Here is a 25,055-nt window from a genome sequence, read left to right as displayed (position 1 = left end):
TCTCTCTCTCTCTCTCTCTCTCTCTCTCTCTCTCTCTCTCTCTCTCTCTCTCTCCCATTAACCGGCTCAGAATGGGATTGATAAACTGTCAATAATATAATTAGAGACAATGGTGGAACGAGTCCCCGTGGTACTGACATGTAGGAGCCTGAAGAACCAGCAGGGCCAATCTCAGAGGTGTGGTTGGTTTTTAAAGGGAGCTGTTTAGCAGCTCCCCACTGTTCTCTAATCTGGATTGTATGTTTACCTAGTGTGCAGATATTTCTAGCAATAGACAAGAATAGAAACAGAGCTATCACACTAATTTACCTTTCCCAAACCTGTCAGATATAAAACTGTATAAAAAGATACAATGCTAAGCTGCTGTGTGATTTTGCTTGTTAGTCACGGGACTTCCCAGCCACAGAGAAAGGTATGACCCTCAGGAGGAGTTTGGGGAGCTTCTCTGCCCCCACCTCATTCCAGATAACAAGACAGGGACATGTAGCACCCAGTTACAGCCACGCTTCCCACTCCCACAGGACTCTGCAGAAAGCCTTCCTTCATTGGCAGTGTGCTAGTTCATGAGGTAGTGTAGTGTGCCTTCAGAAAGTTCCCGCAGTTAGGAAGTTTTATCTCCATTAAACAGGAGCTTCTTCAGGCTAAAGAGATGGCTCAGTGGTTCCAAAGGTCCTGAGTTCAAATCCCAGCAACCACATGAGAATTCACAACCATCTGTACTGATGGATGACGCCCTTTTCTGGTGTGCCTTCAGCTTCAGTGTACTTACATATAATAATAAATAAATCTTTAGGCTGGCCAGAGAGAGCGGGGCTGGCTGGAGTGAGCAACCTTTGTTCCCAGCAACCACATGATGGCTCACAACCAGCAGTACAGCTACCTATATAGATTAAATAAATACATACATCTTGGGGGCAGGGGGACCAACTATAGCCTCTCCACAATTAGCAAATCAGGGTTACAAATTCCAAATGGGCACAATTTAAATTATGTCTGAGGTCAGATTACAGTTTGGTCAAAATTAGTATTGTGTGTTGTTGCTTTGCTCTGCTCACTTTCTAAATAATCGAGATGCTGAGGGAGGCTCAGCAGGAAGTGGCCAGGGCCCCCTGCATGTGTAAGTCCCTCTCACTGAAGAGATTTGTTTTCTCTTGACATGAACAGTAGACTGGATTTTATCTTGAATGTCGTTCATAATAAATCTCTGTGGGATATTCAAAATGGGCCCTTTCACACTGCAAATACTCTCTCCCACTTTCCCTAGTAATTTCAGAGTGGGTCAGGGCTAGGTGAATGGTACAGGGCCGTGGTTGCCCAGGGTCCCACCTGGAAAGGGACAGCAGAGCCAGAACTAGAACACCATTTGCAGGGACACATTGGGAGCCAACCTCTATCTTCACATGGGTCCTTGACTTACAGATCATGCCCCTGCAGCAGAACATATTCCCATTTCAGGAGACTGTAAAAGGAGCCACTGTGTTTGGGTCATTTAATCAAGTACAAGTGACAGTGACAGAAGTCTTGAGTGAAGAACAGAGTAGCACGCCTTCTGCATCCCCCTTGGGAACTTTCCCGGAATGAATTCCCAGCTCCATTCCTGGTCCCAGAAGCACTATGTACCCCCAACCACAGGACATCAAACAGTTCTGCTCAGGACCAGTGACTACTACACACACACACAGAAAAGAGCAGCGGGCCCTCCCCACTCCCCAGCTTTCACGTTGGCTCCGCATCTCCATTGCTTTTCCTGCTTTCCAGGTTCAGGAACTTGTTCCTGGGGACTCACTCTCTAATTCTTGGCATAGATACAGTTATCTGTAGCCCCTGAGATCTGCTGAGGCAGTGCTACTACAGCGCCCAAGGCAATATCGTGGGAGCTTTTTACTGTGGATAAACCCATGGGCTTTTTAAAATTAGAAATAATTCATGTATTGTATAACCCACCAATTTACTGTGTACAGTTCACTAGGGAGATTGCACATTAGTTTTTTAAATTATGGTAAAGCATGAAATTTAACACTTTAGCCATTCGGCGGCACTGATTGTCACCATTATCTATTCTAAAACTTTTCTGTCAGTCTAACCCAATATTCTGTAGCCACTAAATAATTTTATATTTTTCTCTGCCTACCCTATTCTCCTCTGATATCTGTAACCTTTTTTCCCTTTTGTATGAGTTTGCCTATTCTACATGTTTCTTGTGTTGACTCATGCAGAATTTGGGTCTGGCTTATTTTAAGTGACACATAGGGTTCCTATAAGAACCTCACTCAAAGGTTTGGAGGTGGCTGGAGAGTTCAGAGCACATAACACCCTTCAGGGGACCTGGGCCCATAGCAGGAGGCTCATAACTGCCTGTGACTCCAGGTCAAGGGCATCCTGGCATCTCTGGCTTCTGTAGGCACTTGCACACGTACATACACTCACACACACACACACACAACAATTAATAAGTAAGTAAATATGAAGAGCTGTAAATCTATGTGACCAGTTCATTCCTCACCTTATTTTGGGTTCTTAACAATTGTCATCTGGAAGAGTCCTTTGACAGTTCATCGTGGAAGGCTGTGTGACATCCGTTATTCTAACTGGTTACTTTAGAGCTTTTACCTTTTAACTTGTCATGTTGTTATACAGTCTCCCACCGAGCTTTTCATCTTCGAGGACAGAGGCGTGCTTCTGTTTCTCTGCGTAACTATTCCCTGTGGCACTGACTGTAGATCTCCAAGATCCCAAACTAATGACTTGTCTTTTTCTTTCCTATCAATCTTCGGGCTTAGCACAGAGTAGACAAGAAGCTTCCTCAGTAAGTCCTGTCCTCAAGGTTTCATGCAGAGCTGCTTTCCCATGTTATATAAGAGTACAAGTTGAATAGCCTTTATCTAAAAGGCTTGACTTGAGATGCCAGGTATGGTGGCGCGCGCCTTTAATCCTAGCACTTAGGAGGCAGAGGCAGGCGAATCTCTGAATCTGAGGCTAGTCTAGACTGCGTAGTGGAATCCTGTCTTTGATAAGGCTTGGATGGGGGCCTGCACAGGTCTGAGCTAGATGGGGTCCCAGCCCTGAGAGGGGAAGTGAGCACACGGCCCTGTCCCTAACACAGAAGCTGTTTTCAAGTGATAAGCACTTAGGGAGAATTAGCTCCCCAGAGGACTTTCACTGGGGTGCGAACCACACGAATGGGCAGGCCTGTGCCCAGCACCAGACAGCCAACACAAAATGAACTCAGTGGCATTTTTGGAGGACTTTTGTTTCCTAGTGATTTCTCTGATCATCTTTTTGTATATACTTTACAAGTCATTTGCTTATATATTGTGGTTTCTGACTGTGTTTTTGTAGGACTTCTCTGTGTGGATGAGGGAGTGTCTGCTTCTACATATCCTCACTCCTTTCTGCTGGCTTGTTTTATCCTATGCTGATGTGTTTGTATATTTTTGTGGGGTTTTGGTGGTGTGTGTGTGTGTGAGAGAGAGAGAGAGAGAGAGAGAGAGAGAGAGAGAGAGAGAATGTGTAATGAGAGAGAACGAAAAGGTGTGGATTGAGGTAGAGAGGATCTGGAAGTAGTTGAGGGAGAAGAAACGATGACCAGAACACATTATTTGAAAAAAATCTAGACGCACGCCTTTAATCCCAGCACTTGAGAGGCAGAGGCAGGCAGAATTTCTGAGTTCGAGGCCAGCCTGGTGTACAGAATGAGTTCCAGGACAGCTACACAGAGAAACCCTGTCTTGAAAAAAACAAAAACAAAAAACAAAATAAAATCTATTCTCAATAAAAATTTAAATTATTTTTAAAGGCTTCGAACCAAAAATGTTTTGAATTTCAAATTTTTCCATGTACTTATCTCCTGAAGGAAATTTTACACAGTTAATTTTAGTAGGCCTTCTTTTTTACTACAGCCTGCCATATCAGGTCAGACACGGGTCTTCCTACTAACACTACCATGTCACAACTCAAAAAGTTTTAGATTTGGGGGCCTTTGGGGTTTGGGGTTTGAGATGCTCCTCCTATACAACACTGGTGACACTTTACCTGGTGCTCTGCTTCACATGTGCTGTACAGTATGATACTGGTTCTGCCATGACCTGTATTATCATTGTGTAGACAACCAATTCCCAAGGCCCTATCATCCTGGGTTCTAACCCACAGACCCAGCTACAGTCTTCTACCCTAAATCAGCAAGAACAGGGAGCCTGGCCACTGCAGGAATGGTCCAGCCCTGGCGTCACTAGTGCTGGCTGTCAGGAGCAGGGCCAGGTCCCCCAGAGCTTTCACCTGACTGCCCTTCCTGCCTCTGGAGGTCCACAGCCCCACTGACCTTCTGCTGGCCTCCTGCCAAGCTGCCCTTGGAAGTGCCCACTTCCCCACTCTCTCCTGAGTGATAAAAATAGTTCACCTTGAAAAGAGCCCGGCCTGGGTCTGTGGTGTTAGGTAACACTTCTGGGGTAGGAGGGCCACTGGAAACCCCATCAGATTCTATAAATACTAGCTTTTTCCCATATTGGATTAGCTGGAAAGTGGCCCTCCTTGCCTAGGCAATTGTTATTTCTTAAAAATAAATGATCAGTGTACAAAAATAGATGAACATCCATTTTTTAAAACCTTGCATAATACACCATAGGTTCTACATCTGCCATCCCAGCAGCCTGTCACCAAGCCACAGGCAGATAGAACTGGTTCCCAGAGTAACCACAGGAGCATAAAGCTCTATGAAAAGCAAGCACTAACCAAGAGCCACTCCACGCTGGCTCTTCCCTGTTTCTAGGTACAGTTCTAGTTAGAAATGAAGACCAGGGTTTGGGAGCCACGCCTTGGTGGCATTAGCACACAGGAGACTTGCCCTTAGAGCTCAAGACAGTACTGTCTCCTGACCTTGGCCAAGGGGATGGGAACTCTGCAGGAAGGATAGGTCATCCCTAAAAATGAATACCCAGCAGTCGGTCCTAGGAGGTCTGAACATAATCACTCAAATTCATATGATGAGGTCTTCAGTCCCTCGCCCATCCTCTGCCCCTCCAGCAGCGTCCCGAATCACTGGGCACCTCTTCCCTTCCTGCTTACACTCTGCTAATTCTCATAGGCTCAGAGCCCAAACTCAGGGCCATTCCCTCCAATTCCAGCTCTCCACCTGCCTGATTCACTCAGACAGACTCCCGTTCTAGTGGTCGGAGGGCTTGGCACCCAGCTCCACTAACTCTGCCACCTGGGGACAGCCTAGACCCACCGCTGATTGTCTCACACGTTCACATGTTAGTTTCTAGAAGTATCAGTGTGCCCCAGACCCAGCCCAGCCCAGCCTGCTCTGCCTGTCTTCCCACGTACTCTGGTGCAGGGCCCAGCCAAGGGCTCTTCCCAGAACAGGTTCTCTTACCTCACAGCCAGCCTGCAGTCCTAACTTCTCCCTTTAACTTTGCAGCACAGTCTCCAAGCAAAGAAAAAATGTCATCAGCTGTGTCACAGTCCACGACTCCCCCTACTCTGACTCCTCCAGCAACACCAGCCCCTACTCGGTGCAGCAGCGCACAGGGCACAACGGCACCAACACCTTGGACACCAAGGGGGGCCCAGAGAATCACTGCACCGGCAACCCCCGCACCATCATCGTACCCCCACTGAAGACCCAGGCCAGTGAAGTGTTGGTAGAATGTGACAGCCTAGGGCCAGGTAACCTGGGACCACAGCACAGCCATGGCATTTCTCTGCTTTTCTCTTTCTCTGCTATTAGAAATGTTAGTACTAGTGAAACAGAGCATATCTAATCATTTCAGGTCATCTACATTGTACACTTGATTTTTCTTCAAGCAGCCACAGTGGGATTCTGCTATATCATACATTATCATCATATTCTATACAGAATATTTTCCTTTTGAAATTCCGAGAGCACAGCTGTCCTCTAGGTGGCTCTGCTTCCGTCATGGTTGATAAACAATGGATGCACCCCACTTTCTTATCAACCGGTTTGGACATTCCTGACATCTTTCTAGGGTAGAGCGAGTATCTGGAAAGGAAGCACATGATCTGACCTTGCCATGTGAGGGTCAGGACTTTGCCTTGGGCACAGAAATCTGAGCTGAGCACATTTCTCTCTCTGCCTTACTTAAAGAACTGACATTGCATGAGGCTTGTCCTGAAAACTGGGCCCTGGCAGAAAGCCAGTGACCTTAGCCTTTGAAGTCAGGCAGCGGCTCTCCATGCTCTTCCTCAACAGCAGCTGCTCAGGGTCTCCTTCACTCCTGCTCACATACAAGAACTGGGAGGCTATGCCAAAGAATCTGTAGGTTTGTTCTTCTGCTACATGCTGTCATCAGCCGCAGCCAGGCCAGGTAGCATCTTTGCGGCGTCAGAAAGGGACCTTCTGTTTGTCATGTGACATGGCCACAGGAGTTACCCTGGAGATGAGGAATCTTCTCTGGTGGTTACCAAGTTGCTGAGATGCTGCTGCTCGAGGAGCTGGGTATGATTAAGATGAGAACTGTGGAGACTTCCACGTCCCCTTCTGAGGGCAGCTGGCAATACTTTCCCAGTATTCACAGCAAGCCTGTGATTGGGCCCTCTTTACACCGGGTAACTCTGCCAGAGAGGAAATGGAAAGAGGCTTAGACTCCTTTCTCCCTTACCGTCTGACTGGGGGTGACCCATGTGGGGTGGGTATGCTCACAGGCCTCTTTCAGGCACCCCCGCTACTCTCTTCAGACATCTGCCCTGCACCCACTGCTGCTCATCTTCTTCATGTCCCAGCTGCCCACAGTCCGGGGAGTTGATGCTGGGTTTCAGAGTCAGTACTCAGGGTGAGAAGCAGAGTGTGGCCCACAATGCCCTGACTAAGAAATAACATGAGGCTGCTGAGCTGCTCAGTAAGGCAGTGTGCATGTGGAATGAACGCCACGGTTATATCTCTAATATAACTAGTCTTCCTAGAAACACGTAGCTACTGTGCTTACCAAACAGAAGAACTGCAAGAGCACAGAGGTTCTCAGAGTGGCCTCTCAGGATCTGCTGCTACAGGTTGCCTGTGCCTAAGCACATTTGCATGCACACAGTGCATGACTGAGCATCTGTTCCCTCGTGCCCATAGAATCTGCATTAGGATAGTGAAGGCTCATTGCAGGCCCATTGCCACCTCACTCACCTCAGTAAGAGAAAGCACTACCTGAGTCTCTTGACCCCTTCAGGCCCTTCCTCCATCCAGGCTCTTCCACTCGGACAGTTTGATCAGCTTATCTTGTCACCACAATAATGCCATAGGTAGGACACTGGGCTCTTTCTAACATTGCCATTTGGCAGGCCCAAGCTGTAATCCCTTGAACTGATTGATTCTTCTTCTAACATCATCCCTACAAGGTTTCTAGGATGCTGGACTAAAGCAGAGATCTGTTGATGATCTGTCACCAAGCAGGGAGGAGCTCGACCCCAGCACACAAGCTCCTGGTGCCTAGAGACAGGGAAGCTCTGCTGACAGCCAAGACGAGCAGCTTCCTGTTTGACCTCATAGCTCGTCCTCAAGGGTCCAGGGTTTGGCTGAGCTCTGAGAATCTAACTGGCTTAGTCTGGGCACTGAGTCCTAAATATAGTCTGCTCCACTGGCACCAGGATGCCTCTGGACTCCTGGGAAGTTCAATACACCAGTTCCCAGGCACCTCCTGAGAGAATTCAATGCAGGGGGTAAGTGGAAGAGGCCTTGGGTGCCAGTGCACATTTAGATTCAGGGACCCACCATCTCCCTCCCAGCAATCAATCTTCCTAGACTTGGGGTTGAGAGTTTCTTAAGAGGTGGGATGTTCCCCCTCTGTCTTCTGCCCAGCCCCATCGCAACCCCCACCCCCACCCCTGAAGTATCCAGTTTCCCTTTGTTCTGGACCCAATACCTTTGCTGGAACACTTCTCCCATTGACAGGGCTTGCCTTGGGCTTTACAACCCTGACTTCATAACCCTGGAACTTGTCAAAAAGTTGATCTATCCCAAGTCATTCAAAGTCTTTTATTATACATGGTTCCTTAGTGTGTAGTGCCATCTGTCCTAAGATAAGATTTAGACCTTATTTAGTCAATTCCAGAAACTCAATGAAGGAAATAAATCATTAGCTGCATGACACAGTGTGAGAGAGCTCAGATATCCTTGTGCTGGTGGAGATGAGGGACTTACTGCCTTCCTTAAAGCATGCTGTCTCCCCTTGGGCAAAGCTCTTAGAGAATCAACACCACCTCGAGCTCCTGTCTCCCACCTGGCATTTCGTTCCTGCCTAGGCTGGCACCCGGAACAATGGGAGGCAGCTGTCCTTCCACTCCAAACCAAAGCCATTTTCTTCTCAACTAATTCTTCTTTGTTCTTTAGCTTTTACAGAGTAGAATGAATATATTAACTGTGGCTTTTAAAGCATACAACACCAATAATACAGTTCATAGGCCTCTTGTGTTCCTTCAGGCATTTGAACCATAGAGCACAGAGGAGGTGCCTGGGGCCTTCTCCCTCACATGTTTGCCTAGGCTCTTGTGCAGGTTCTAGGGACATGCAGTATCTCCTCAACTGTGTGCCTGCTTGTTGCTTGCCTATTATTGGCTCTTGGGTATTGTTCAGGAAAGAGCCTATAGCTTGCACAGGTCTGGTGATCTATAATACCATCCCAGAAGAAGCAGAGACAGGAGGATTGCAAGTTTGAGGGCAGCCTGGGTTACATGTGAGACCCTATCACAAATAAAAGGGAGGAGGGTTGTGGCCTGTACATTTAGGTGCCTTTCTCTGCAAAATATCACTCTGACTTTACTCGGGGTGACGGTCTCACCATGCCCACTGGACAGTCAGAGCCTGTCCTGACCAACCATTAGCATCTCCCAGTATCCTCTACCTCTGCCTCTTGCCTTTATGCTTTGAGATGCTTCCTAGTTGCCGCTCTCACCCCATCTGTTTCCCGGGTGGTACCTGTTACAGTGTCAGGCAAACAGTCGGCTGTAATAAAGCTCTGTGCTCCCTTGGCCAGGTTCTTAAAGCCATCTGATGTAGGTATTGCCCTTCCTCAACCTCCTACCCATTAGGCTGTGGTCTTCTCACCCAGGAGCACCAATCAACTCTCAGAATGTGTTATAATGCAGACTCTTATGCCACCCCCAGCTACAGGTCTGGAATCACAGTGACCAAAGTGTAGAGCAACCTCCTGGCTGGGCAGAGTCTCTACATTGCCAGTAACATAGGAACAGCAGTTATGTCAGGCCGTTCCCCGGGAGAGTTAGTCTCATCCTGTCTGAGGTCAGGAGAACCGCAGCCTTCTTGTAACTTCTGCTGTGTGCTAGGTCCAGCCATTAGCATGATCACATCTGATCCTCTGGGAGGAAACCAGGCAGGCCTCCTCCCTTCCACACACCTCCCAGGTATTGCTATAACACTTCCCCCAGAGGACCAGGGAGTGTGGGGCTAGCGTGGGCCTGCACCTTTACCCTTGATTTTGCTTCTCCTCTCTCCCTCATTTGCAGCTCAAATACACCATGCAGCCAAGGGCCAGAGCCCAGCTGCCTCTCTAGAGTCAAGGTGAATGCCTGACTAGGTCTGGGGGCTAAGTGGTTTATGCCTGGACAGTCTTAGGAACATGTCCTTCCTGGAAGGCTGCTGTTGGGAAAGGGAGGGAGCACATCTAGACAGCCAAGGACATGCGACTGACCTGTGTGGCTGGTCTTCCCCCCTCAGCAATCAGTGCCAGTCACCATTCGTCCTCCTTCAAGTGCAAGTCCTCCAGCACCGTGACCTCCACCAGTGGACACTCTTCAGGGAGCTCTTCAGGAGCCATCGCCTACCGTCAGCAGCGGCCAGGCCCCCACTTCCAGCAGCAGCAGCCCCTCAATCTCAGCCAGGTAAACCCCAGTGGCCACAGGAGTCAGTGCCCTTAACGGGCTCCTTGGCTTATTGCTACCCTAGACCAACCCTGGGAAAGGCCGTATCTTGTTCGCAGAGAGCCAGGCCAAAGCTAAGTGACAGTACTTAGTAACGTGGTGGTAGGACAGACCTGCTGCTCAGAGGGCCCACATGGTGCTGTGTCAGCCCAGCAAAAGGTGGACATGCTGGCATGCTGTTGCCCTGGCCCGCCAGGCTATCCCTGAAGTTGCCTTGCTGCAGAGGTCCTCACAGCCAACACCCAGACCCATGGAGGGAGTACCTGGAGACTTGCATGCATGCCCCAGAAATGTGGGATCTTTACAGGAGAGAGGGTTACTGCTTGGACTCTTTCTAGAAGACCCAATTCTAGAGTGAGATCTCCCATGATGTGGGAAGGCAGTCAGTGAGAGAGGGTCCTTCTCCCCCTTCAATCAAGTGTCCCAGCTTTGCTCTGAGCTTGCTGAATAGCACCCTAGCCTGGTGATTGGCCAAACAGACATTACTTTCTCAATCCAAACAAATCTTCATGCTCTCTGCTTTTGAAGGGAAGCATCTGTTGTCACTCCTGCTTCTCCTTCTGTCCTTCCTCCCCCTCCTCCCCCTAATGCTGTCTCTGCTGCTTTTCCTTCTCAGGCCCAGCAGCACATGGCTGCGGACCGCACCGGGAGTCACCGTCGACAGCAAGCCTACATCACTCCTACCATGGCGCAAGCTCCGTACACCTTCCCGCACAACAGCCCCAGCCATGGCACTGTTCACCCCCACCTGGCTGCGGCTGCCCACCTCCCCACCCAGCCTCACCTCTACACCTATACAGCGCCCACAGCCCTAGGCTCCACCGGCACTGTAGCCCACCTGGTGGCATCCCAAGGCTCAGCACGCCACACCGTGCAGCACACTGCCTATCCGGCCAGCATCGTCCACCAGGTCCCTGTGAGCATGGGGCCCCGGGTCCTGCCCTCGCCCACCATCCACCCCAGTCAGTATCCGGCCCAGTTTGCCCACCAGACCTATATCAGCGCCTCGCCAGCCTCCACCGTCTACACTGGATACCCACTGAGTCCTGCCAAGGTCAACCAATACCCTTACATATAAACACTGGAGGAGGCCTGCCAGGGAGGAGGGTGGAGGAGCTCCCAGGCCGACCTGGAGAGCTGGGATTTTTCTACTGCAGGTGCCGCACACAAACAATGCAAATGGGGCAGGGAGGGGGGCAGTCGGGGCACAAATGAAACTTGAACTAGGAAGTGGGAGGACTTAGAGCGGAGAAGAGACCATTGTAAAAGGAGGGGTAAGGAGGGGAAATCTATGCTTTTTATTTTAAAAAAGAAAAAGGAAAAAAAGAAAAAGAAAAATGTTAGTAACAAAAGAGGACAAAAAGAAAAAACACAGCTCACAACCCATTCTGCACCAAACCGGAAGGAGAAGAGGCGCGAAGGAGCCTGGAGCAAGGGGCCCCAGCTTTTTGAAGAACTTTATGAACTTTTTAAAGATTATTTTCATATGGCAGCAAGTGACATTGAAGAACTTGCTGTCAGGGACACCTGATATGGAAGTCCAATAGATTTTTAATTAATTGAACATAAAAATTAGGGATTTTCCCAGAACTCCAAAAAAGGGTCAACATCCCTTTCAAATATCAGGCTATGGCCTGAAAAGGCTCATATTTGGGGGTTGGTCTGGGGTTGGCAAAGCCCAGTTCTGACTTATTTGTCAGAAATAGCGGGGTCAGCTAAACTAATGGAAGATTCCCCCAGAAGAAGGGCGGGGCTCCTCTTTTGGAGCATTCTGGGTAAATCCCTAAGCAATGTTATTCCTCAGATGTCATTAATTATGTATGTTGCAGTCTTTAGTTTTTTTCTTTTCTGAGACTTTCTTTTCTCTTTGGATCAACCCCTAGTCGTGTAGCACAGGCTAGTGGTTGTCCTGGACACCTTAGAAGAATGTAGCACTGCACCCTTGTTTCCTACCTTGTGTTCAACTCCAGTGATACCAATAGACTAGTCCTCACTATAATTGCACAAACAAAGTGATTTAACATAGGCATGGAACCAATGTGGTAGTCCAGGTGATCGAGTGAGTGTGCGAGCACGTGTGGGTGTGACCGGGGCTGCCACCCTCCCCGTGTGTCCCTTGGCACCGCCGGCCGTCACAGCCCTTGCAGTCTTGATTTTACATCATTCCCTCCTAGTGCCTTAACGACTGACAGACAGAGACATGGCAAAGGGTTTACTTCCACTGGTATTCCAAGAAACTGGTCGGGGCTGGTCGGATGTTCTCAGCTCTTGTGTAAGCTGTTGTAATATTTTACTTGGGTCTTTATGGTTTTTTCATTGTTTTAATGTCATGTGGATTGTCTTTCCTGGGCTCTTTGTGAGCAGAAGGATTTCAGAGAAGCTCGCATAATGAAAAGGGGAGACTCATGGATCTCACGAGGGACGTGGGCGCCGTATGGTGAGGCACACTGGTGACAGCTGGCTCTTTCGGTGAGTTTTACTTTGAGAGTGGAGATCTAGAGAGACTCCTCACCCTGCCCTAGCTGTGCCATGGATGGCGCTAGGGAGTCTTAGGAATGGCAGCTTTGCCAGGCAGCTGCCTCAGTCCCCAAGCCCACCACCTCCTTCTTAGAGCCTTACAGGGAGAGGGCAGGAGATGTTACCTCCTCAGTCCCTCCCTCCTGCACGAAGCCTGGTAGTCTCAGACACACCCACATCTCTCTCCACCAGCTCAGGAGCTAGGCAGGCTCCTAGTTTGGCCAGCTCTCTCCCACTGCAGACCCACTGGTAAGTCTGCTGTCACGTCTGTCCTGAAATTAACCTAGCTCTCCCTAGACAGTTTGATCTCTGCCTGTGAGAGAGAGAATGAGCTGAGGGCTGGAGGGACACTAGCGGGGTGGCCAGAGATCCATTGCACTGAGAAAACACTGCCGTGGACAACTAAGGCTCCAAAGAAACCCACCCTGAGCCCGTGCACCTTTGCTGCAGCCTGCAGACTCTCTCCAGCCTTGAACAGTGCAGTGAGCGGGTAGGAGTTCTCTGTCCTACCAAGAAACTCTGCAGCCGTTGATGTTAGAGACATGTCAGGTCCAGGACGGGGTGAATTGTTTGATCCTGATGTGAGTCCTAGCTGGCTTTTTATCCACATCATCAGGTACAAAGAGGTCTCTGGTCAGCAGTCCAGCATCCTCCAGTCCCCCTCCCTTTCCTCCCTCTTTAGGCCCTGATCAATCTACTGTGAAAGGCCCTCCTCATGATAGCTGTCCTCCTTCAGTAACAAAGCTTACTTAGCTTTTAGCTGTGAAGAACTCTGGAAACTTGCCCAACTTTTAATTCTTATAAAGTCCCTAAACTGGATGTGTCTCAGTGTACCCTGGGCCAAAAAGAAGATACGCTAGACTTGGGCATGGTGTGACCCACTCCAGCCGAGGGCTCACTGGGAGTGGACTGGATGATGCTGGCCTGTGGTAGAGCGCTCCATTTTTCTCTTCCTGGTCAGAATCATGTTATTCCAAGATCAGCTCTGGCTGGAAGTGAGAGAGCAGGAAAGCCATCCATTCGGAGAGGGATACGGAGCAAAGCCTGCCAGGGCCTCTGCAGCATGGAATTCTGTCACAGGCGTCTCTAGCAGCTAGATGGCAGCATTTCCCATGGGGCTGTCTCATACTAAGTCACCATACTAAGTCGCAGCTGACAGTGGGCCTGGCTTGCCCTGCCATGGGCAACACCTGGAAGGCCAGCACTCTCTGGAGCTGGCCTCAGGGGAGAGCCGAGCTCGCCCTTCATCTCCTCCTGTCTGCTTGCGCCGAAGCTTCTCCCTCTTCCACACGTCCTTCCCTTTCTCTTCCAGACCAGGAATGAGTGTTCCTTGCTGCTCATAAAGTTAGTATTGTACTGACTGTTTGCGTTATTGCCACTGTAATTATGATTATTATCACCTTGTTGCTATTTTAGTCAGGGTTTGAAGTATACATTTATTCCAGGTATCTTTGTGTTTTCTTCATAATATTTAAATTTATTTTATTCTTGCTGTGTGTATATGAGTAGACTGGAGGGACATATAGATTAGATGCCTGATCTTGTCAAAGGAAAGAAAAGGAAAAAGAAAAATAGGTAAAATAAGAAAAGGCCCAGGAATTAGGAAAAATTGTTTCTATCAGCTCTGTTCCTCAAAGAAAGACCTACCCTACCACAGAGCAGAGATTTGGATACACTGGCGCCTTCCCTTCTGTGGTACAAAGCCACTGTCAGTGCTGTGTCTTTTGGACCCTTTGGCAGCTTCTCTCACATCCTCTGTGCTCTCCTCCAGGTGTGAACTACTGACGAGATTTTAACCTGCCTCGCATCTGACATGTAGCATAAAAGGCCCCTCTCTCAAAGCTTCCACTAACCCCGCCCTGTCCCTTCACTATTCCCATTAACATACTTGGAGTGTGGCTTATCTCCCTCAATGCAGAGACAGTGGTCCCACCTGGAGGCCATTAGGTACAGTGAGGGTAATGGGCACAGTGTTCCTGTGAGATAGTTCCCTCGTCTGCTCTTCCCCAGGCAAATCGTCCCAGCTCCCAATTCTAGGGACACGAGACAGTCTCACGGGAAGGACCTCTTCTAAATCACTGGCAAGTGAAGGGCACATGGCACCTTTTAGGCCACCCTGCTTCTGAGCTGTGGCTGTGCCCTGCCTGCACTGTGATGATATGTGTGTGTTCACCCCACTACCAGGCAGAAACAACCAGGCCCCCAGTGAAGAAAGGATTGGAGCAATAGCTTCTCCAAACAGAAGACAGCCGCTCTGCAAACCTCATCCCACAACCACCACCACCCCCCACCCCCCGCTATGATCTCAAGTCCCATATTCAGAGCTGATGCATCAGGAGTAACACAGAATCCCAGCTAGTTAGCATCCTCACTAAGTTCCCACTGAGGTGCTCAGCACTGCATCCCTTTACAAAGAAGATGGAAGAAAGGCTGCTGCCCTTGGGACTATACTCTCAGGGGAAGGAGGGCCGCTTAGTCCTTACTAGACCATGTGTCCCTGGTGCATCCTCTGGGTTCTTCTTTAATGAAGATAAACTGCTCGGCATGAGGATGATGAATTCAGCTCAGGTCTGAAATCAGTCTGTGGTACCTTGTGACCCTCAGGTCAGCAGACTGCTGCTGCTCGCTGGTGCTTCCTGGGCCCTGGCACCCATGTCTCTGTTCGTGCGGCGGGGTGATGTTTTAGAAAAGTGGATAAGGAGCAGGCCAGTAGGCAAGGCTTGTGTTAGTGCCAGTTAGCCCTGTGAAATGTTGGATGTTTGATGTGATTCAGAGGGAAAGGGGCTGGGGTGGCCCAGTGTCCCTGACGGTATTACGTTCCCCCTTCCTCGTAACAAAGTTATTTGCAGCTGTACAAGCCAGCCTGGCTTGGTTCTCTTTGTCTAAGAACTGGAACTGAGCAGCCAGCGTAGAGCAGGTCAGGAAGGGAGGTTAACCCAGCAGACAGGAGCTCCCTGGACTGGGTCTCAGATGTTGCAAACACTCATTTTGAACAGTGTGTGGTGGAGGAGTGGGTTGGGTGATGTGAGTGGAGTTTATGTTCTTGGAAACCAGAGTGAGGTGCCTAGGAGGCTTAGGGAAGTATTGCTGCTGGTTCATGATGACGATGGTGACTGGGTTCCCACCTGCCCCTCCCTCCCCCCCCCCCAGGTTCTCAACATCTGGCTAAGGGAGGGTAGGGTGTGGGCGTGGCTCTTGCTGGCCTGCCAAGTAGCTGCTAGGACAGAAAACAGAAAGAAGATTGCTCTGTGCCCTCAGCTAGCAGACAGAATTCCATGAGGCAAGTTCTCCTTTCATGGCCCAGCCTGAGACTGCACACGTACACACACACACACACACACACACACACACACAAACACACCACCAGCCACTGTATCACAACACACTCCACCCCAGGTCTCACAGGCTTTGCCCCTCACTCATGTTTTTCCCTCTTATTTGCTTTACAAATTTTCAGTGGAGAAGCCTAAAGATTAAGCAAGCCTGAGATGTCCTTACCAAATTGGAAAGGAAAAGAAAGCTGTCCCTTTCTATAGCCAAAGAACCCTCACAAAGACATCTCTGGAGATGGACAGATGCATTCCCTGTCCTTCCTGGGCAATAATGACTTCAGTGACCTTCCATTCACCTTTCCTTTCTATCCTGCCTTTTTGTTTTTTTCATTGCAGTTATTTCAAAACCACTCATCTTCAAAGAGGAGTGGAGTAGTGGCCCTAAATGTTGCTACTCCAAGGAACTGATATCCCTCTAGCACTCCTTTGTGATTAATTGATCGCATGCTACTGTGGGCAGCTAGAAAACAAGCGAGCAACCTTCTCTGATGACCCCACACTGTATCCCAGGCTGAGAATGTGCAGGACGGGCTGGCCATGGCAGTATCCGCCCACTCGCCTTAGTCTCCACAAACAGACTCAGACAAGTCCGTCAAAGCCACTAGACAACCAAAGATGGCAAGATAAGGCTTAATTGCAAAAGGAACCTCATGAACTTTGGCACTAAGGCTCACTGTAGGAACCGCCCGAGGAAAGGTTTCCCCGAGTCTTTGGGGTAGCTCCTGAGAAGTAGCTCCAACCAATCTCTTCCCTTCTGACTCAGAGCTGCGAGAAAAGAGATCCTGGAGGTTCCCTGTCACAGAACCCCCATGCTTCCTGGCTTCTAAGCTAGAACCCCTCCCTGCCCCAATCCTTTGAGTGTCCCTCATCACAGACCCATCCAGGAGGACATTATACTAATCGTCTCTTGCTGCACAAGAGCGGTGTCCCTCATGGAAGGACTCACTGACATTTGTTGAGTATCCACACATAGTATGCCAAGCCCTTTCTCGGTGTCCTCTCAGAGATCCATCCCTGGGAAGAAGTCAACACCCACTATGTGACAGATAGAAAAGCTGGCCCTCTGAGGAAGTGGCATGTGTGAAAGGGGAACACAATGCATCTCAGAGCCCCCAGGTTCCTGGTCCTGGTTTTCTTAATCCGATGCTCCCACACCCTGTATGCCAAACACTGTGCTAAGAATTGCTGACAAGCCGTGCAGGACCTGTGCAGAGGAGGCATCTGGCTTGCAGACCCCGGGACCTGTCCAGGCCACCAGCTAATAAGAAGGGAAGTCAGGGCTTGACATTCTGTCTGCTTGGCTCTAGAGCTGAGCTCACACACCAGCCTCAGCTGCCTCCCTTGTATAACAAGGACAGTCCTTTGCAGAATGTCACACCCTGCCTACGGCCGTGTGACAGTGGACTTCAGCAGGTATGTGCAAAGAGGGTTCCTGGATTGATTGGATGCAGGTGAAAGAGGCAGAGTTTGACATTAAGAAAAGTCTCTGGGAAGTTCCTAGGGATTCCTGGAATTCCTGTTTCTAGCAACTAGCTTTAGCCACTCAGGCTGCTGCAGCTCCCATGAGAGTGCAGGGAAGGTGTTCTTTCTTTTAAATAAATACATAAAGATGATTTTTTTTCTTGCTTATAGTTAATCTTAGGAAGGCAATACTAAAAGTATATATTTTTTTTCCAAAATGCTATTTTTTACTGTACTTGATAAATATCATGACAGCTCTGATCTCTGTAATAGGCCCACTCTTCAGCTCTGCACAGAACCGGAAGCCAGGTTCACGCCAAATTTGTAAATACCATGTGGGTCTGTGTCCAGGAACTTCTGTTTTCTATGAAGAAACAGACAAAAAAACAAAAAAACAAAACAAAAAAAAAACAAACAAAAACAAAAAAAGGGGAGGGGGTAAAGGCAAGAGGACTTTTGGGAAGAGAACAAAATTGAATTTTCTTGCAGGAAACGCCCTTCTCAAAGAGAAGGACAACAGCAAAAATGGGCAGAGCAGCCGCAGGATGGGAGGAGGAGGCGGGCCCATGGCGGCGGGGCCATGGCGGAGGCAGCGTTGAGAGTGCTGTGCTAGAAGCTTCGGTTCATCTAGAAATGCTTTAGGGCTAGGCTTTAACTTCTTCAAACTCTGTTTTGGGTGGGTTTCTTGTTTCTCTTGTAAAAATGTCTGTACTGACTGGCTCCAGGCTTGTTTGCCTAAATTCTTAGGTGGTTTACACAAGTTCTCAATTCTTGTAGAACTTTAAATCCATTGGAAGCAAACCCAGCCAGTGTAGAGCTGAGGTCCTGGCTGGTGTCAGTAGGTGTTCTGGAACCCAGGCAGAGCACCTAACAAAGTCTTCAGAAGGTTTTAGCTATCTTACACAAACTGTGACCCTAATGGCAATAATTACCTCAAATGTGGGCATTCGTCCTGGCCTAGCCTTTTTTGAAATCATGTAGCCAGCTTGATCTTGTGATTTCAAAGACAATGAATTGTTCCCTGTGGGCTGAAAGTAAGGATTAATGCATACCCTGGTCACTGTTGCCTAAAGGAATTCTGAGAATAGAATTCTCATCATTACACCAGAAGTGAAACCAAGAAGAGATGAGTCTGTGTGTCATAATCAGCATGCTGTTCAAGTGCAGAGAGCATGTTTCTCTATGGTAACGTGCCCTCTGATTTCTCCACTATCAAGTAAATGACACAATTGACTGTAGATACTCATACATACTTCTGGCTACATTTTATAGTTAAAGTATTTTATAGTTTACATTTAATCTGGTACTTTTTAAAAAGAAAATTGTTTATAACTGACATCTTCAACCACAGCGATTGACTGGCTCTTGTGTTTGAAGCTGCCTCCCCAAGGCAGGCATGTTCCACTCATGCTGTGCCGCAGCCTGATGCATGTGTTTCCCTTATTGTTGCTTTCCAGTGAACCTGAAAGAATGTGAAAGGAAGTCAAGAGGGAATGGGAAAGGGCGAGTCCTGAACCTGGGCCATCCGCAGAGTCCGGTGCCGTGTGTGCCAGAGCTTGGAGGGGCGGTGACCCTGATCCCCGCCTCACCAACACTGTCTTGATATGAATGCTTCCTTTGTGACCAGGCCACTCACCTGGCAGTAGGCGATGCCGGCACTCAGCAGCTCTGCAGGTATGGATGCTGCTCCTGGGTCCGCAGTGAACCTTGGTCAGCATTTTGAGAGGAAGAACCATACCCCTGTGCCCATGTTCACTGGCTGGATTTTCTACATGTTGCTGGTTTTATCAGGGTTTTTTTTCTTTAAAACAAACCCCATGTAAAATAATGTGTATTTTAATTCACCCATTGCCTGGCTAAGATGTGAAACTCAGTTCAGAAGATGGCTTCAGAGCCAAAGGGCTGGGGTGGGCAGTGCAGGATGGTCCTGGAGACTCGGTCCACAGAGGGCTTTGCAGGGATGGAAGCAGGCTTCAGAGACATGAGCAAGAGAAGACAGGAAATGTCAATGTCCCTGACAGTTTTGTAAGGTTTGGGTTGGGTTTTACTGGGGTATTTTGTTATGTTGTGTCTTTCAACAGGTTCTTACCATGTATCCCTGGCTGGTCTTGAACTCACAATGTGAACTGGGTTTTGTTTGGTTTTGGTTTTCTCTTGTGCCACCACTGAACTGTGGAGGACCCGTGGCGACCTGTGGTGACTCCTCACCGCCCATGTTTGCTATGCGCTCACAGCATGCTCTTGTGTCTGTTGAATGTCCTTGTAGAATGTTGTTCTCATGCTTCTTAGTCATATCCTAGGCGTGTGTGTGTGTGTGTGTGTGTGTGTGTGTGATTTGCTTTGCACTAATAAACCAAATGAATTTTGTCTCATTGTCTTTGAAGCTAACCCATGTTTTTAAAAGTGAGAGGTATGGAAATGGGCTTTTCATTATTATTTGAAAAGTAAATTCACTGTAGCATAAAAATAAAAAGGGCTCTGCTGTCTTCTCTTTAGTTCCCTCTCAACCAATTTCCAAATGACTCTCCTGGCCCCATCCCCACCTCTGGCTCCCCACCGCAGATCCATGCTCAGGCACTCAGGATTACCAGAAAGCTCAGCTCTGGGAGCCATGCCCCTGCTCGCTGCCTGCCTGCCTGCCCGCCCACCCAGCTGTTGGTCCATGGATTGCTCACGTTGTCAGTACTCTGGCTCAGGTTATGAGGAAGGACGTGGAAGTTGAAAGAGACTTAACTGTGCCATCCTCTAGCTTTCTATGACTCTCACACACACACACACCATGTGCCCTTCAGAGCAGAAGTCCTATTCACACTGCCTCCAAGTCTTTTGGCTTCCTGCCCTCCACATCCCTCTCTCTTGTGTTACTGCCCATTTAACGCTGGCTTTCTCCCATGGGTTACCTAGGGCACAATCATTTATAGCCCCCAAAGCACCCTTCACCCCTTTAAGTGTGTATTTTAACCAAATGAAGTTGACAAGAAAGACATATGTTGGGGCTGCAGGATTCCTAGTGTAGTAGAAGCATTGTATAGATAGAGATGTTGATATATATGTTTGTGTATATATATATCAAGCCAAATTTCTGATAGAAAAGTATAGCTTTATGGATGAGAAGGAAAAGGAGCCCTCTAGAGGTTGGAGCCAGCCTCGACGTGTCCAATGAGCGAGACACACCGTGCTTCACGCGCAGCTAAGGCCCCAGGACCCGGCCCTGGCCTCACCTCTGCAAAGCTGGGGGGCCCCCGAGGGCTCTGCTGCTCTCTGTGGGTCCCCAGCAGTGAAGGCATAGGAGAGTGAGGAGACAGAGATCGTAAGGACTGGAATCCTTCATCCCTTTCTGCTCTGGCCACCTGCTTTGAGCTACAGCCTGATTATATCACATTTCCAAAAAGTAGTGCCACGAAGATGGCGAGAGAGATCTGTCACAATGCTTAGCTTTCGACTGCCTGTGGCTTCAGGATGCTCAGGACAGAAAGACACACTCCCCAAAACAAGAACATGGAGAAGGAGACCTGGCAGTCCCCATCCCCAAGGCCAAGGAATGAGGCTCCTCCCCCAGGCCATCTCACCTAGATCTTTCTCTACCAGGTCATCTCAGCTCAGTCTTGATAACCTCTGGAAAGCCCTGGCCTGTCGTGTTCCTTCACTGTGTGGTTTCTGTAATAAAGTGTTAATCCATGTTAACCTGTGTGGGGATTATTGCGTGCAACAGTATTTTCTCGTGTACCTCTTTCTCCTCTGTGACGTGTCCCTCTTTTTTTTTTTTTTTTTTATAAATGTCTAATTTGTTTGTTTTTTTTTTTTTTTAAGGACAAACCAGTGTGTCGTAGACCTCTCTGTAACCTGCTCCTTAGTCTCATTATAGGTATAAGGATGGATATTTTACTTGGCTTTAGAATGTTTTTCAAGAAAACTAATTCTTAACTGATGAAGTTGTTGCTACTAAAATGCTTGTTTTCATCATGACGTCGTGCGCTTCTAAATTAATCATCATTTTCGTTGTAGAAAAATGGAGTGAATTTATATTAGTCTTGGAAACTAATAATAGCATTGTAAATTTATGAGATGATTTTAACAGAAAAATTATAGAAGAATATAGTTATTTTAATTGTAATATTACTAACTGTAGGGTGAGGCGAGGTCCTGTTGTGGTGAACTGTTATAGCTTGTTACTCAGTTTCTTTTTGATCATTTTCTCGGTCTCTGAGGTGAAGCGAGTTATTAATTGAATCTGTAAACTCACATATGCATATTGTATATGTGTAGCGATGTGATCACACTGTCTTGGAATTACATTAAACTGTTTGGAATCACTGAACTTTGTCCAGCCGCTTCCTTAGCCAAGCCTCACTAGGGGGCGCCATTGCAAGTAACTGCTCCCTGTCTCTGAAAGGAGTCACAGTCCGCATGCTGGAGAGAGGTGGGCCTGTGGTCATTTCACTGCCAATCCTGTGCTAAGTCTCCTGGATCCCCATTACCTCTCAAGCCACGATGACCCGATCTGTGCCCACATTCCTTCCCTGAGACCCGAGGCACGACTGTCCCATGAGCTTGCCAGCATCCCTCCCGGGCCTACATCCTGCTTCTTCACCCTTAATAGCAAGACAACCTCAGTGTGGCTCAGCCCCGTTGCCAGGGCTGCTGTCCCCACTGGAGCCTCACCCAGGCCTGCCTCCACCTACCCACCTTCCCCCAACACACCCTACCTCAGAAAGCCTTGAAGATGTCACAGCTCCTGGCTTCCGTGATTTTGTTGTTTTGTTTTTGGCTGTTCCCCTTTCCCCAGCCCGTCAAACCCCATTGCATTTGGGCTTGAGAATTTGCCTCTCCCGTAGACTTGATATGCGAGCAGCCATTCATGAATTGCCCTTTTAGGCCTGGTTAATTTTAATGAATAATGTTTTTAGGTTCATTCATGTTATAGAGTGGATCGGAATTTCCTTTTGCGGACAGAATAGTATTCCATTACAGGAACATAGCACACTTTGCATGAACATCTGCCCTGCTTTCCCCTGGGGCTTTTCTAACACCACTGTGAACTTGGGAGAGCAAAATTCTCTTCAAACCTCTGCTTTTGGTTCTCCCCATATGTCTTACAGAGGTGGGACTACTGGGTCACATGACAACTTTATGTTAACTTAAAGAGCCATCATAGTGTCCCCATGATGACTCAGTATGCAGCTTCCATGTTCTCCTAGGCACTCTCATCCTGGCCCCTCAGGATCTTCTGCCTCCAGCTCTTGCGTGCTCCCTATTCATCCTCACCACGGGCCCTTAACTTCCCTTCTCACCTCTGCCCTCTGGAGCTGCATACATTACTCCCAACATGCACCTTCTGTGGAGCCACTCAGCTACCCAGCTGATAGAAAAGTACAGCTCTCTGGACAGGAAGGAAGAGGAGCCCTTTAGAGGTTGGAGTCAGCCTGCGTCTAACGAGCAAGACGCCTGAGCAGCTAAGGTCCCAGTACCCAGCTCCTGAGATCTGTTGGTGTAATCCCCCAACTCTGGATCCTCTATACAGACCACTGACCTAGCAGATCCCCTAGCCCCATAGACCACTGACCCTGTAGACAACACAGAACCAGCAGACCACTAATCCTATAGACCATTGAATGAACAGACCCCTGACCCTCTATAGACAACGGACCCAACAAGCCAACAAGGCTCCTAACTAGGAAGACTCTCAATGATAGATTCCCACCCTCTTCAGCTATGCAGACAAGTGGCCCTGTGGCTTTAACCTGGTCCCCTGTACTCCAGACTCCTGGGACTGATAAGAAACATGTCCCCTTTTCACTGACTTACCTCCTTGGATTCCTGCTCTCCAGGGTAACCAGAGAAACCCACCCACAGTTTCCTCAACCCCAGCTCCTCTCCAGCCCTGGCATTTTCTTCCATGTCCTGGCCACTTAGCTTGAAACTGCAGCAGCTGTACTGCCCAGCGGCAACCCAGCTTCCACCTGTAGAAGCAGCTCAGTACAGCCAAGCTCTCCCCTCGCCCCTGCACTCCCAGCATTCATTTATTGATGGATTTATTTGGGGGTACTTGGATTTGAACACAGGCCTTCAGCATGCTAGTCACTCTACTGCTAAGTAGACTCCCCACTCTTCTTTTTTTGAATGTTGAGACAGGGTCTTGCTAATCTACTCAATCTGGCCTCAAACTCAGGAGCCCAACTAGGCCTTTAAGTTGTGATCCCCCTGCCTCAGCTTCCCCAAGTAGCTAGAATGACAGGCATATACCTACAGACTTGGCTCACCATTTCCTAAATACTTGCCCCACTTAAACTCATGAAGACTTGCCATATGGGGCTCTGCTTTTTTTTTTTAAGATTTATTTATTTATTTTATGTATGTGAGCATATTGTAGCTGTCTTCATGCACACCAGAAGAGGGTGTCAGATCCCATTACAGATGGTTGTGAGCCACCATGTGGTTGCTGAGACTTGAACTCAGGACCTCTGGAAGAGCAGTCAGTGCTCTTAACCGCTGGGCCATCTCTCCAGCCCCATGTGGGTCTCCTCTATGCATCTGATGGCACTTCTAAAACAATGCTGGATTCTAAGTAGGACACATGACACCTCTCTGTGTCTTTTAAATTGATCCAGTGGGGTGTTGGGTCTGTGGTGCAGCTCTCTCAGAGTCTTTACTAGGTAGGACTGCTTGTGAGGGGAACGCCTGAGTTTTTCAATTTTTTTATTAGATATTTTCTTCATTTACATTTCAACTGCTATCCCGAAAGTCCCCTATACCCTCCCCATGCCCTGCTCCCCTACCCACCCACTCCCACTTCTTGGCCCTGGCGTTCCCCTGTACTGAGACATATAAAGTTTGCAAGACCAAGGGGCCTCTCTTCCCAATGATGGCCGACCAGGCCATCTTCTGCTACATATGCAGCTAGAGACATGAGCTCTGGGGGTACTGGTTAGTTCATATTGTTGTTCCACCTATAGGGTTGCAGACCCCTTCAGCTCCTTGGGTACTTTCTCTAGCTCCTCCATTGGGGACCCTGAGTTCTATCCAATAGATGATTGTGAGTATCCACTTCTGTATTTGCCAGGCACTGGTATAGCCTCACATGAGACTGCTATATCAGGGTCCTTTTAGCAAAATCTTGCTGGTATGTGCAATAGTGTCTGCGTTTGGTGGCTGATTATGGGATGGATCCCCGGGTGGAAGGCCAGAGGCAGAGGATTATGCTGATGCCTGGAAGTAGCCTCTCTGCGTGGGGGAAAGACAGCCTCTTGGTTTAAGCTGCCACGGGCCACCGAGGAGGCATGGACAGCAGGCTGTGTGGTTGGTCCAAATCAGGTTCAACTCCAGGACCTGTTCTTTATCCCTATGAAATCTGGGAAGTCCCAGGCCCCTGGTGCTTCTATATATTACCTGGGGATAATGTTATATGTGCAGATTGGCCAGACAGCATCCCAAACCCTTCTCACTGTGTCAATCCACTTAAAGTATTGGTTTGTTATTGCTATTGAGAAATCAGTCCCTGGAAGGGAGTTCCTTCTTCAATTTAAAAAAAAAAAAAAAAACTCTAAAAGAAGGGTCACTGAGATGGTTCAGTGGTTAAAGGACACCTGCTGCCAAGCCTGAGAACCTGGGTTTGATCCCAGGCCCCACAGTCCTCTGACTTCCAGAAGCCCAACAAGGCAGATGCGCTCTACACACATGCACTAAAATGCAATCATGGTTTTGAAACATATAAAATAAAATGTGTGGCATTGACTTGGCAGGTGAAAAGAAAAATAAATTGATTTCAAGGCTGTCCAGGTGAGGCTTGAATAAAACTTGGACCAAGATGAAACACTAAAATTCAGCCAAATGACTCCAAGTTCCCAGAGGAGTGACAAGAAAAACATA

At 48.4% G+C, this 25,055-nt stretch overlaps 1 protein-coding gene across 1 annotated transcript in view; it reads left to right on the top strand.

Annotated features, from left to right (window-relative positions):
- Positions 1 to 21,507, top strand: part of Hipk2 (homeodomain interacting protein kinase 2) — a 187,049-nt gene extending 165,542 nt beyond the window's left edge. Inside the window, exons 11-13 of the mRNA XM_029478639.1 lie at positions 5,417 to 5,664; positions 9,677 to 9,840; positions 10,496 to 21,507. Coding sequence (XP_029334499.1) covers positions 5,417 to 5,664; positions 9,677 to 9,840; positions 10,496 to 10,957 — 874 coding nt within the window. The 3' untranslated portion in view covers positions 10,958 to 21,507. The remainder of the gene's footprint in view (positions 1 to 5,416; positions 5,665 to 9,676; positions 9,841 to 10,495) is intronic.
- Positions 21,508 to 25,055: the final 3,548 nt, after the last annotated feature.

The sequence above is a fragment of the Mus caroli genome, chromosome 6 (assembly GCF_900094665.2).
Source record: "Mus caroli chromosome 6, CAROLI_EIJ_v1.1, whole genome shotgun sequence".
Lineage (NCBI taxonomy): Eukaryota > Metazoa > Chordata > Mammalia > Rodentia > Muridae > Mus > Mus caroli.
The sequence above is the reverse complement of the archived record's forward strand: the minus strand, read 5'-3'. Positions and strand labels throughout refer to the sequence as shown.